At 47.2% G+C, this 14,532-nt stretch overlaps 1 protein-coding gene across 1 annotated transcript in view; it reads right to left on the bottom strand.

Moving 5' to 3' along the window:
- PRSS53 (protease, serine 53) overlaps positions 1 to 14,532 on the bottom strand; it is a 21,811-nt gene that overhangs the window by 5,171 nt on the left and 2,108 nt on the right. Inside the window, exons 3-15 of the mRNA XM_018572964.1 lie at positions 13,677 to 13,839; positions 12,681 to 12,973; positions 11,221 to 11,387; positions 10,896 to 11,139; positions 10,589 to 10,739; positions 9,795 to 10,057; positions 9,302 to 9,462; positions 8,809 to 9,049; positions 5,831 to 5,993; positions 3,903 to 4,175; positions 2,359 to 2,503; positions 1,582 to 2,238; positions 40 to 152 (exon numbers count right to left, since the gene is read on the bottom strand). Coding sequence (XP_018428466.1) covers positions 40 to 152; positions 1,582 to 2,238; positions 2,359 to 2,503; positions 3,903 to 4,175; positions 5,831 to 5,993; positions 8,809 to 9,049; positions 9,302 to 9,462; positions 9,795 to 10,057; positions 10,589 to 10,739; positions 10,896 to 11,139; positions 11,221 to 11,387; positions 12,681 to 12,973; positions 13,677 to 13,839 — 3,034 coding nt within the window. The remainder of the gene's footprint in view (positions 1 to 39; positions 153 to 1,581; positions 2,239 to 2,358; positions 2,504 to 3,902; positions 4,176 to 5,830; positions 5,994 to 8,808; positions 9,050 to 9,301; positions 9,463 to 9,794; positions 10,058 to 10,588; positions 10,740 to 10,895; positions 11,140 to 11,220; positions 11,388 to 12,680; positions 12,974 to 13,676; positions 13,840 to 14,532) is intronic.

Raw genomic sequence — 14,532 nt, 5'->3', positions numbered from 1 at the left:
CTTGCTATAATGTGCAAAGTATGATTATGGCAGACTCACTTCCTGTCCTGCGTGACGATGATTCCACCAGACAGGAAGTGAGAGGAACTCTCCAACATTCGGTGTGTCTTTACCTTCTTCTGACTTTTGTACACATCAGATATATTTTCGTTCTGCGTGGAAACGTTTCGCAAACAGGAAATCACAAAAACAACAATTTTTATTTAATAAACATTTTTTATATATTTTGTTACATTGTTACTGCGGAGAACACGTCACAGACACGGAGCTTCCCCATGATTGTATGATCAGAACACGTCACAGACACGGAGCGTCCCCATGATTGTATGATCAGAACACGTCACAGACACAGAGCGTCCCCATGATTGTATGATCAGAACACGTCACAGACACGGAGCGTCCCCATGATTGTATGATCAGAACACGTCACAGACACGGAGCGTCCCCATGATTGTATGATCAGAACACGTCTAATAACACGATACAAGACTGGTCATACGCTGGGGTATGGTTATAAAGCAGAGAATCCGACATTCAATAAACATTCACTGAAGGTGAATCTGGTGCGCGCCTTTAAAATGACTGAGGTTGATTCACCACCAGTGAATGTTTGATGAACGTCACATTCACTGCTTTATAAATATCCCCCACATCTTTATCTTAAAGTAGATGTAAATCCCAACAAGGTGACATTTAGTTTGCTCTGAGCAGCATGAAAATCTGATTATTTTTTTTTGCTCACAAAACACATTAAAAAATTTTTTTTTCATTAACTTCCCCATCTCTCGGCGCCGCTGATCTCCTCCGGCCTCTTTCAGCGACTTCCTGTCTACATGCTCAAGCATCACCTGTACATCATTACCCTGGGTCGGCTTCCTGATGGTGACAACGGAGGACCGTGCCTGAGCAATGTGTGTCAGTCACCAGCAGGGGGCGCAATTAGGAGACAGTTGTCACTCCATAACAGGAAGTGTCATGGCAGGATCAGCGGGGATCGTTGCATGAAAGCCGCTGTTTTGAAATGCCATCAGCCAGCATGTTAAAGATGTGAGGAGGTTTTAGTGATCGGGGTCCCATCTACTTTAGGTTTGCATTGTTTATTGTTTCACAGTGTTCATCGGTTCCCTCCACCCAATCAGCCGTCATCCCAAATAAATAAATAATAACACTTTATATCCCGGGAGGTTCCTTGTACAAAACATGATGTCATAAGCTTATAAAAGTTCATATCGCACATCAAATACTACATTCAGAAGCTGATTTTTTTTGTTGGCTCAGACACAGTGACAGGGCCTCTTTCTGTGCTCCACATACGTAGGCAATCCATCTGTGACTGAAGACGATGGCCCATAGAAGTGATTTTTAGTACATTTAACAATAATTTGCAGGTTGTGGATGAAATTTAAAAACATTGACTGAACTCATCATTGCTGTAGCACCTCTAGATGACGTTTTTGGCTCCTCAGAAAGTAGGATGTCTACACTTCTAGTCTATGGGAACCAAAGCAAAAGGACAATCAGGAGGCCATGAACTATCCAGCTCCTCCACAGGGGGTCCACCCCAGAGGCTGTTGAGTTTACCGTTGGGTTGCCTGTTGGGTTCCCCGTTGAGTTCCTCGATGGGTTGCCTGTTGGGTTCCCCATTGAGTTCACCGTTGAGTTCCCTGTTGGGTTCACTGTTAGGTCGGTTTGTTGAGTCGGCATTGAAATAGACGAGGTTGAGTTCTGAGTCTGCGGTGTAACCGTTGTGTGCTCAGAACAAATGTTCCCACTTCCACTGGTGGACTCTAGACAGGAACTTTGAGTGCTGGTGGTATGAGTGCTGGTGGTATTGGTGCTGGTGGTATGAGTGCTGGTGGTATTGGTGCTCGTGGTATGAGGAGTGCTGGTGGTGGTGAAATTGTGGACATCTGTAGTAGACACATCGCTGTCTCTGTAGGTTGTGTTGGTGCTTTGTGGACCCAAAGTTGTGTTCGGAGGTGTCGGCGTCACTGTCGTTGTGGTAGGAGAAGCCACCGTATCATTGTAGCCAAATGTTGGAACTGTTGGGTTCCTCTCCAAGAGGCTTAGGTCCTTTTTGGGAACCACCCCTCTGATCCATGATAATATGGGCACCACTGAGGTAAAGTTGCTGGGACAGGCGTTCCTTTTGGGTGGAGAGGTTTGGCTGCCAACACCGAACACGAACCAAGGACCTTTGGGGTTCGGTTGGCATACAAGAGGAGCGCTGCCATCCAGCTGAAGAAAAAGTGCAGAAAAATGAAATGAGGAAGGAAAGTTTTAAGGAGAAGTGTTGCCTCGTCCCATCATGCACCAGTTCTGTTTCTTTATCCCGCCACCAAGTCCTCAGGTACATACCAGGCACGAAAATGTGGTACTTTTAGCAGCTACGCAAATCTGCCCTGTTCCACCAGTCTGTGTCATGTTCCCCACAGACCCCCCGCAATCCTTTCCATCCAATAGATGGACCCGAAGATGCCTCAGTGGAGGAGGAGACGAGGCTCTGTCTGGAAAAGGAAGGGACAATGATTATCAGAGAACTGTAACTTCATACATAATGCAAGTATAGCACTGACCCCCGTATGAATCGTCACCTGTATGGCCAAAATACGGGGGACGTGTAGGACCAGTGTAAGAAGGACTTAGGGGGTTTTGGGAGGGTTCCTCGATGGGAGACTGTATTATAGGGCCATGGAAAGTCTGAATAGCAATGAAAATCTCAACAAATGTGTCTTGCTTAGCTTGTAAAAAAGGTGATCCCCCTGATAATCTACAGACAGATCCATGATGGAAATTTGGCAAATAAATGTTATTGTCTGAGAACCGTTATTAGATAACGAGCTGCATATACAGGGAAGACTATGTCACCAAAGCATTGCAAAGGGTTCTTCATGAGAGTAAAGTTGGAGAACTCCCCCCTGGTTGATGTAGTGATTCCCCAGTTTATCTAGGAAGAAGAGGGGGGAGGGGGTCTTTTTACCTTGCTGTGATCTACAACTGCTTGAGGATGTTGGAGGTTAAACTTGATGGACAAGAGTGCTTTCACCCAAGACATCTATACAAATGTTTGTATGCATCCCAACCGGAAAGAACCATAGATCCAGGGCTGTAGCTACCATGGGGGGAGTGAGGCACTCGACTCAGGCGCAGCTGAGAGGAGGTGCAACCAGGGCCAGCCTGGCTGCTCCCCCTCGCCCTTGTTGCCATGGGGAGCACAGGGTGCCATTGGCAACAGGGGCGCCAGGCGACCAACATAGCCGTGGCTTGGCAGGGAGAAGAGGAGCGTCAGAAGCTCCAACTTCTCCTCGGATCCCTGCTGCTCTCCCCCCTGTATGAGCAGAGGACTCTGTGTCCTCAATCTCTTTTGCTATTCCAAAGGCAAATGTCAGGGGTCTGTTTAGACCCCCGATATTTCCCCAACAGCAAAAAAAAACCACACACATTACTAGACATGTGTAAAGACTAAAAATTTGCTTCGGACAAAATGAACGGAAACTAAAAATGTTTTCATTAGTTTGGTCACACGAAACAAGTTTTTATGCTATTGGATTTGGCCACCGGCGCACTCTGCTCATGCGCACCTCCATCCTGGAGGATGACGTCACATACCGCACATGTCTGTTGGGGGTTACGATTTTCTGTTCTTGCCTCCGGTGCAAAAGGAGCTAGCTACGGCTCTGCATAGGTCCAAACAGAAGATTGGTCACGATGGAACAGAGTGGTGGGTAAGCCATAAGTCTGGTTGCTGACTAACCTACAGCTATGTGACCATCTATGATTATGTTGGAGGTTCAATCTGTTTCAGTTGTGTTTACTACTCATGTATTTTTTTTTTTTAAGTATGAACAGTTTGATGACGTCTAAAAAAGACTATTGAGTGCCCCAGTGTTTAGAGCAGTGACTTGCCTGAAGGGTGCAATCTTCCCCAGCCGATAACCCAACAATCATTGGTGGTAGAGATAGACTGGTTGGACGCCAGGCAGATGGGCAGGATGTGGTCGCTGAAAGTGACTCCATAGTTCATCTCTACCAAAGCTATATCGTTCTCTCCGGTCTTCAGCTTGTAGTCCGGGTGAGGCACCACCTTCTTGATCTGACGCAGCACCTCTCTAGGGCTGGGCTGGTTCTGTAGACTGCGGCCTAGGATGACGGTGTAGTCACTAAGAGGTGCGCGGCTGGGGACAACAAAGAGGACAAAGTATTGTAGCTACATAGTTATTAGGAACCATGACATTCATCATCTCAGCAGTTTTTGTGTTCAGAGCAAGGAGCAACACAAACTCTGACCAAATCCGTCCACGAGCCGCCCCAGGTGACTTCATACACAGCACTCCATAAGCAGGTCTCAGGGGCTGGATCGGCCCCTTCCCACCAAAGGACACACACACAGATGGAGACAAGCCAGAGATGATTCAAGCTAAGGCACAGCACTCTCCCAAAGTAAAAGGAAAACCCCCAACCAACTGTGGTCACAAGCAGTTAGAAGAGTGACACGGATCAACATTGTGTTATTATTTTTGGCATTAGGCCCCGCAGAGCTTAGCTGCCCAACTAGAAAAAAAAGTCCCCACCTGTACATCAGGAGAAATGATTTCTCCCTCAGATGCAAATGATGTCGCCTCGTCCTTTCTTACAGTCCAATTTGTCATTAGTTCCTGATAAAGAGCGGGTAGTGACAATTGTATGACTGTCTGGGAGACTCACCCCCTCTATTGTGGTCACCAGGAAATACAGTGATGGGAAGTGCAGAAGTCACCACAGAAATAAGAGGGAAATCCTTCAATGGAGATCATTGTTACAATGACAGCTACCTTAGAAGGGATTTCCCTCACTTGGCAAAAAAAACCCAAAAAACTAGCAAGACGTCTAACCTTCTCCTTAAAAAACAAGCTTTGCCTTCAGATATACGTTAATTTCTAGGCACCACGAATGTCCCAATGGCTCATGTCCCCCACGTCATCATTAGAGGTTGGCGTGGAGAAGTCTGAAGGAAGGACTGTGGGCTTCATGTATCAATAATGAGAATGTATTTATGGCCATCATTTAAATTAATAGGGCTGTGAAAATTAAAGATTCATTTCTCGATTAATCGTTAAACTTTTTGATCGATTAAAATTATTTTGACCGCTAATGAAAACACTCACCTCTCCGCCGGCTTCCGGGAGTCCCGTCGGCCGATCCGGTGACGTCACGGACATCGACGTCACCGGACTCCTCCCCCCTTCCCCAAGTGGCTCCGTCTGCTAACGAAGGGAAGGGGGGAGGAGTCCGGTGACGCCGATATCCGTGACGGCTATCGAAGGGAAGGGGGAGGAGTACGGTGACGTCACTCCTCCGACTCCTCCCCCCTTCGTTAGCCGACGGAGCCACTTGTGCAGGTGAGTTTGCCCAAGAAACTTTCTGCACGAGCGCCAGCCAAGGCATTGGCCTATACACATGCAGCACAGCAATGAAGTCATAATATGAACTAGGATCACAGTAATCCGGCACGTTATTATTCTGCGTTGCCCCACTCAAGCGGCGGCCATATTGAGTGGGGCACGTGAGATTAATAACGTGCTGGATTACTGTGATCCTAGTTCATTTTATGACTTCATTGCTGTGCTGTATGTGTATAGGCCAATGTAGTTGGATCTGTATGTGCGTTATAATTAGTCGAAATTAATGGATTTAAAAATATTTTGATTAATCGAACACGAAAATTGTAATCATTACCAGCCCTATAAATTAACCAACAAATGTGGTCATTCATCGAACGATAGTAATGCAAATAAGAGGAAATAAAGCATTTGAACATTTCCAAAAAAGTTATATGTGACCTGGCTCATACCTGGGAACGCAGTGCGCCGCTGTCAGGATCCAGGTCTCTGTAATAAGAACCCCGGAGCAGACGTGGGACTCAAACTGTTGAAGACTGACCTGCCACAGCCACATCTTATCTGCGGCCTCCCCGACGGGCTCAGGACCAGGAGATGCAACTGATTCTCCACAATCTGCCACAACAATGACACTATTAGAAGATTCAGCCAAGACAAGGACTAAGACATAACCCTACTGCATTTATACGCATGGCCAAAAGGAACAATAAATAGCGTCTATGTACTGGCACAGTAGGAACTGGCCGGTATACTGTGGACAAGTGAAGACGTTTAGCAGTCTGCAATATATGTGACTTGTTCTAGAAGTGGCGGAGAGGCCAAGAACAGGGATCCTGGCACAATGTATATCACAGCAACAGCAGTTCCTCAGCTACTGGCAAAAACATATCATGACTCCATCCAAATCTGGTGTAGCAATGACACCGTCCCTTGTGCTAAGGAAGCCTATGTTAGCATAACCTTGTAGCAGGATTTAACAGAAGCCTCCAAAAGTACAGGAAGTCCATGTATAGCTAAGAGGTTGAGGACCACCCACCCTCATGAACCAGACACAGCCCCATACCACTAGTAAGATACACTATATATATATATAGTGAAGCTTTCATGCTCAGGAACAAGTATTACGTCTGGTAGAGTGAAGAGACAACCAGACGTATGGTAGAGTGAGAAATAGATAATCCGCGCTTCTGGAAAGGAGACTAAAGTGGAAATATATAATAAATTAAGACCTAAAGCAGCTCTAAAAAGAGGATAGAAGAATCCTATCAGCAATCGAGAAAAATATATATCAAAGCGCTAAAGGTATAACTAATATGAAACTTAGTACGACCAAGTGATATAGTGAAATTAGGGTTTAAGCGGTCTAGCCCTAAACCAAGTGATATGTCTTACATAGGATCATAAAAGAATATAAAAGTATGGTAGAGTACAGATCAACTTGTCTTTGTCATAAGAGTAAAAAGGATATCAAAGTCATTTTGGGGGCTCAACCAATCCCCCTTCATCTGGACCCATACACAGGTGTAGTTGCAATTAACCTGGAATGAGAGCAGATATCTTGGAGTGGGTTCCTCTAGCATGGATTGAAGGCCAGCTCTGGTCGCTGATCTGACTGGTAGACCGGTGATCAAATCAGCCCTTTATGCTCCCAACCATATGTCTGGGGATTTCTTTACTCTACCAAAGTTACAACTGGTAATCCGGGGACCACTTTTTCGGGCCCGCTGGATCTTACAGAGCAGCCTCTAACTAGCCTACTAAATTCCTGATCCAGCACTCCACTAACATATCTGAATTTAAGATGCACTACACTCAGGAACCAGACATAGCTCCACACTTTATGTCCCACACCACCAGTCATGTATGTACCTGAAGTTTCTACTCTCAGGAACCAGACATAGCTCCATGCCTGATGTCCCATATCACCAGTCATGTATGTACTGAGGTTTCTACTCTCAGGAACCAGACAGCTCCACACTTTATGTCCCACTCCACCAGTCATGTATGTACTGAAGTTTCTACTCTCAGGAACCAGACATAGCTCCATGCCTGATGTCCCATATCACCAGTCATGTATGTACTGAGGTTTCTACTCTCAGGAACCAGACAGCTCCACACTTTATGTCCCACTCCACCAGTCATGTATGTACTGAAGTTTCTACTCTCAGGAACCAGACATAGCTCCATGCCTGATGTCCCATATCACCAGTCATGTATGTACTGAGGTTTCTACTCTCAGGAACCAGACAGCTCCACACTTTATGTCCCACTCCACCAGTCATGTATGTACTGAAGTTTCTACTCTCAGGAACCAGACATAGCTCCATGCCTGATGTCCCATATCACCAGTCATGTATGTACTGAGGTTTCTACTCTCAGGAACCAGACAGCTCCACACTTTATGTCCCACTCCACCAGTCATGTATGTACTGAAGTTTCTACTCTCAGGAACCAGACATAGCTCCATGCCTGATGTCCCATATCACCAGTCATGTATGTACTGAGGTTTCTACTCTCAGGAACCAGACAGCTCCACACTTTATGTCCCACTCCACCAGTCATGTATGTACTGAAGTTTCTACTCTCAGGAACCAGACATAGCTCCATGCCTGATGTCCCATATCACCAGTCATGTATGTACTGAGGTTTCTACTCTCAGGAACCAGACAGCTCCACACTTTATGTCCCACTCCACCAGTCATGTATGTACTGAAGTTTCTACTCTCAGGAACCAGACATAGCTCCATGCCTGATGTCCCATATCACCAGTCATGTATGTACTGAGGTTTCTACTCTCAGGAACCAGACAGCTCCACACTTTATGTCCCACTCCACCAGTCATGTATGTACTGAAGTTTCTACTCTCAGGAACCAGACATAGCTCCATGCCTGATGTCCCATATCACCAGTCATGTATGTACTGAGGTTTCTACTCTCAGGAACCAGACAGCTCCACACTTTATGTCCCACTCCACCAGTCATGTATGTACTGAAGTTTCTACTCTCAGGAACCAGACATAGCTCCATGCCTGATGTCCCATATCACCAGTCATGTATGTACTGAGGTTTCTACTCTCAGGAACCAGACAGCTCCACACTTTATGTCCCACTCCACCAGTCATGTATGTACTGAAGTTTCTACTCTCAGGAACCAGATATAACTCCACTCCTTATGTCCCACTCCACCAGTCATGTATGTACTGAGGTTTATACTCTCAGGAACCAGACATAGCTCCATTCCTGATGTCCCACACCACCAGTCATGTATGTACTAAAGTTTCTACTCTCAGGAACCAGACATAGCTCCATGCCTGATGTCCCACACCACCAGTGATGATCTATATATATGTAGTTAAACTTCCACCCTTAGGAAGCAAAATGTTTCACCCTTTAATTTCCACAGCAACAGTGATATAATGCATGCATGTACCTCTTGGACTGTCTAAGGAGCATCTGTCTGTGTCTGGCTTGGGTGGCGGTGAATTGATCGCAGGCCGGAGAAACATTTCTCGTGTCTCCTTGTCTATCCAGTCATCATACGTGGCTAGCTGAGTGAACACTCTTGGCAGTGTAGAACCTGATCCTTCCTTGCATCCTCCTCCATAGTTATACACACCATTCAGGAACCAAGTCCCATTCTCTTTACACACCAGGGCTCCACCCAAGTCATTCTGCAAACACAATGGTGGATTGGAAAGATGGGTTATCTGATTGGCTGGAGCAAACAACCAATCAACTGCTGGTATTCATCCAACATTGTCTGATGATATATAAAGAAAGCAAGCCGTGGTATACACATATAAGAAGCATATAGAAAAAAATAGGACATATGTATATCATTTTTTTAGATTGCAAAACGCTTTCCACCAGGGTAGGCGTATACAGGAGATGATCAAGGTAGAAGATCTATAGGGGCTACTTACCAGGCATTGGCTGCTGTTCTCACCCTCCCTGGACGCACATATCATCCCCTCTATTACAGACTCAGTGGGGTTGTCTGAGTTTGGTCGGCTGTAGATGCAGTTACACTGGTTGGGGCCTAACAGCTCCAATTTGTCTCCACGTGGCACACCCGTCTGGTCTTCTGGAGATCAGAAATGAAGTACAGGTTAACAGTTGCTCCTAGTATTGCTTTTCCAAAAAGATTGGAGGAACATTGGGGCTAAATGCACGGGTATTATAAAAGATTCAAGAATCAAATCAATGCAATCTTATGGCAACTGGGCCTCATGCAACAAAGATGCCATCATGGATGAAAATCAAAGATGTACCTATGCCCACCAAGGTACCTTCTTCCGAGTGCCCAGAGCAAGACTCATTGGACTTTCACAATATGGCGCTTAGATTTGGCACCCAAGTCTACTTCTACTTGGAATGGAATACCTTAAGATTCATTAAGCAGGATTTCCAACTTACCAGGAAGCGAATTGTCCCCAACTATGTGCCAGCACGTAGAGCCATATGGCATACGATGGGAGGAATGGGGCAAGCAGACGGCTTGGCTGTATGGTCCCAGGGGCACAGGATGGGCAAGAAGAACCAGAGCCACGTTGTAACCCTTTTCAGGGCTGATGTATGAGCCGTGAACACTGATTTGTTGTACCGCAATGTCCATCATCACGGGCGTCCCGCTACCCACTGTGACCGACCAGTCCTCTGGCAACTCGGAGGAGCCTTGGCTGTGAGAGAAATACATATAGTGGTGGAGTAAGCAAAGGGTGAGTGATAAAGCAAATCCCCACAGCAATTCAGAATAATTCACTCCACAAATAAGTCAGCATCCGTGCTGATGATACACGTTGTCAACATTCCCACTAGTGAGAAGAGACTGTATGATCTCCCCGGGTTAGTGCCGGTGTCCTCCAGCTGCTCCAGTTTCCTTTTGGAGGTTTAGTTGGGTTCCACCCAGTACTGGACCTTGGCCCTGGTTATATGAGTGGTGGGGTCATTAAGGTATAGGCTTCATTGGCAAGGAACGATATGATACTTCAACCCTCTGATGCTCTCCCTGTCATGCTGGAGCCATATTATAATATATGGATATATTTATTATTACCCTCAAACATTTGTTCAATCAAAATCTTTACTTCAAAGCTGAAATGCTGGCAAGGTTATAGTCCTTCAGTCCTTAATCTATTTGTGTCCTCACCTCTATAGACTGGGTTCCAGTTCAGTAAAATGTCCCTCAGCTCTGCAGGCCAATATCTTACCCAATAAAACACTCTGCAGCTGTGATCACCCAACTGGCTGAGATAAGGGCCCCACTGCAAGTTCTCTTCCCATCTCTCCAGAGGTCCACTTGCCATGGCCAAGTTCCGGGACTCCGGAAAGTAGGATCACTGACCTGTGAGATTCCACAACCTCGAAAAGAGAAGAATGATGAGATATCTTGTCATGACCAGCGCCATCTTGTCTGCAGCTTGGGTTAAAAAGAAATGTCTACAGTTGAGTCTTTGATGTTGATGCAGAGAGTTGGGAAGCCAAGGAGACCTCAAGTGTGTCCATTCTAGACTTTACCTGCTGTGTGATTACTAAGAAGGTCACTGCAATTGTCATTGTCCACATCATCTACCACCGGAATGGTCTGGGGGGAGAAGGAGGCTTGTTCATCAGTGTGCCGCTTAATCCAGTCTTGGTAGAAGGAGGCAGAAGAGAGAATGGTGGGACTGTTCAGCAAGTGACAACCTTGGGAAAAGCTGACGAGTCCAGCAAGGAACCAGACCCCGTCCTCTTCACAAACCACGGCCCCACCAGAGTCACCCTGAAAGTGAAAGAAGAATGTCCCATCGTATCTTATCATGAAGCCCAAAGACAAATGAGACTCTATGTCCACGTAACTCACCTGGCACGGGCCCTTCTTTCCGTCGCTCTCCGTAATGCACAGCATGCTGGGATTTGCAGGGTTGCTTAGGTCTGGTCTCATGTGGGTGTTGTAGATACAATTGCAGGTTCTCCAACCGATCAAAATCTGGCCAACTTTTTCTAAGGACCTCTTGCTGTTCAGAGGCACTGAGTCAAGAAAGAACAAGGGAAGTTCATTGGAGGTTGTGGAAGATGCTTGAAAATCAAAGCGCCCCATGTATAAGAAAACATGTCAGTATTTGGAAGATGATAGAATAAGGTGCATATACACTATATTGCCAAAAGTATTGGCCCCTCCCCCTCCAAATCATTGGATTCAGGTGTTCCGTGACATTTCCTGGCTACTAAATATTCCGCCGCAGTCACCTGTTACTGGGATTATAACAAAGTGGAAGCAACTGGGAACAACAGCAACTCAGCCAGGAAGTGGTAGGCCACGTCACATGACAGAGCGGGGTCAGCACATGCTGAAGCGCACAGTGCGCAGAAGTCGCCAACTGTCTGCAGAGTCAATAGCTACAGACCTCCAAACTCCATGTGGCCTTCAGATTGGCCCAACAACAGTGCGTAGAGAGCTTCATGGAATGGGTTTCCATGGCCGAGCAGCTGCATCCAAGCCGCACATCACCAAGTGCAATGCAAAGCGTGGGATGCCGTGGTGTAAAGCGCGCCGCCACTGGACTCTAGAGAAGTGGAGACGTGTTCTCTGGAGGGACCAATCACGCTTCTCTGTCTGGCAATCCGATGGACGTGCCTCGGTTTGGCGGTTGCCGGGGGAACGGTACTTGCCTGACCGCATTGTGCCAAGTGTAAAGTTTGGTGGAGGGGGGATTATGGGGGGGGAGGTTGTATTTCAGGGGTTGGGCTTGGCCCCTTAGTTCCAGTGAAGGGAACTCTTAAGACATCAGCACACCAAGACATTTTGGACAATTTCATACTCCCAACTTTGTGGGAGGAGTTTGGGGATGGCCCCTTCCTGTTACATGACTGCGCACCAGTGCACAAAGCAAGGTCCATAAAGACATGGATGGGGGAGTTTGGGGGGGAGGAACTTGACTGGCCGCACAGAGTCCTGACCTCAAACCCATAGAACACCTTTGGGATGAATTAGAGCGGAGACTGCGAGCCCCTCCCCCAACATCAGTACCTGACCTCACAAATGGTCCAACATTCCCATAGACACACCCCTAAACCTTGTGGATGCCTTCCCAGAAGAGGCGGAGCTGTTATAGCGGCAAAGGGCGGAGCCAACCCAATACCTGAACCCTACGGACTAAGACTATGATGTCATTAGAGGGCGGAGCCAACCCAATACTGAACCCTACGGACTAAGACTGGGGAGCCATTAAAGTTCATGTGCGTGTAAAGGCGTCCCAATACTTTTGGTGATATCGTTTATGTCACATCTTCTGAGCTGCTTTCATTAAACTCTCTACTCACCCCCCTCCTGCACGTTCTTGAGACCGGTGGCGTAGCAGGTTCTGCGCAGGTGGAAGCGGTGGCTGTTCTCCGGGAGGCAGATGGGGGAGATGAAACGGGTGAAGGTCACCGGAGCTGGCAGCTCCACCAGGGCGATATCAAAGCCTTCAGTGTATTTCGTATAGTTCTCATGGATCACAATTCGGGAGGGGACCATGGTGACCACGCTGCTTTCATTCGGAGTGTACCCCATTTTGGTGAAACCCAGGTGAACTTGCCATAACTTGGGGTCCCTTTTGTCCTGAGTGGTTGTTCTTAAAATAAAGAAGAGACCTGGTATTAATTTTGAGGTTTGAAGTCAACGTTGCCTTGTAATCCTCTAAAGAGGTCCTGTCACAACCAATGAAGTCTTAAAAGGATTCAGATGTGGATCAGTCTAGAATGTTCTGGGAGACACAGATACAATTGTAAAGGGTTGGAGAACTAGACGGAACTTGGGAGGTCAGAAGATCTAACACTGATACTCCAGATTTTGGTAGATGTTGGAGAGTTGAAGTGGAAGTAAATAATCTCAATACTCATATAAATGAATCCCCGGTGATCCTGCAATAAATGTCCTTGTCCAGACACTTCCTGTTATAGAGTGACAACGCTCTGACCCTGGGTCCCAGTTGTGCTCCTGTGTTGTCCCCTTGCCACACACTCTCCTTGTGGACACTACCAGTGGCCATCCCAACACACATTGTGCACAATTGTCACTATCAGGAAGCCAGTGCAGACCACTGATGATAGACTGGCCGATGGGCCTCCATATCGGTGGCTGGCAGCCCAGCCTGAAACAGATTTGGTGCTGCATGGAGATGGGCCCACCATGGAGACATGACGGCTCCGTGTGTATAATGCCCCCGTGATTGTGGCCTCATGGAAACATCTGGACTTCATTATCCACTGTGTGTTCCCTGCCCCATTCTATGTCCTGGTGTGATGAGACAATGTCTATGGATCTACTCCACTTACCGATCGAAGCAATGAGAGGCCGTGACGATCCACCTATCAGAGATCAGGCTTCCCCCGCAGAATGGGCTCCCCTTGTAAGTCAGCGTGGCGTGCCACGGAAATTCACCCGGCACCACCGAGGTCCCACCGAAGATCCGGGACTGCAATCCCTGCTTCCCACAGGCTGCCAGAGAAAGAGGAGATCCATCAGCTGCATGAGATCATCCAAACATCCATCCATCTATCCATCTATCCCTCCATCTATCCATCCACCCACCCATCCATCCAGCCATCCACCCATCTATCCATCTATCCCTCCATCTATCCATCCATCTATCCATCCATCCACCTACCCATCCATCCATCCACCTACCCATCCATCTATCCATCCATCCCCCCATCCATCCATCCACCCATCCATCTATCCATCCATCCATCCATCTATCCACCTATCCATCCACCCATCTATCCATCCATCCATCTATCCATTCAACCACCCATCCATCCATCCATCCATCCACCCATCTATCCCTCCATCTATCCATCCATCTATCCATCCATCCACCTACCCATCCATCCATCCACCTACCCATCCATCTATCCATCCATCCCCCCATCCATCCATCCACCCATCCATCCACCCATCCATCCATCCACCCATCCACCCATCCATCCACCCATCCATCCACCCATCCATCCACCCATCCATCCACCCATCCACCCATCTATCTATCCCTCCATCTATCCATCCATCCACCTTTCCATCCATCCATCCATCCATCCACCCATCCACCCATCCATCCATCCATCCATCCATCCATCCACCCATCAACCCATCCACCCATCCACCCACCCATCCATCCATCCATCCACACAT

Source organism: Nanorana parkeri, unplaced genomic scaffold (assembly GCF_000935625.1).
Source record: "Nanorana parkeri isolate BGI_ZX_2015 unplaced genomic scaffold, ASM93562v1 scaffold2188, whole genome shotgun sequence".
Classification (NCBI taxonomy): domain Eukaryota; kingdom Metazoa; phylum Chordata; class Amphibia; order Anura; family Dicroglossidae; genus Nanorana; species Nanorana parkeri.
This window is presented reverse-complemented; position numbering and strand designations above follow the sequence as displayed.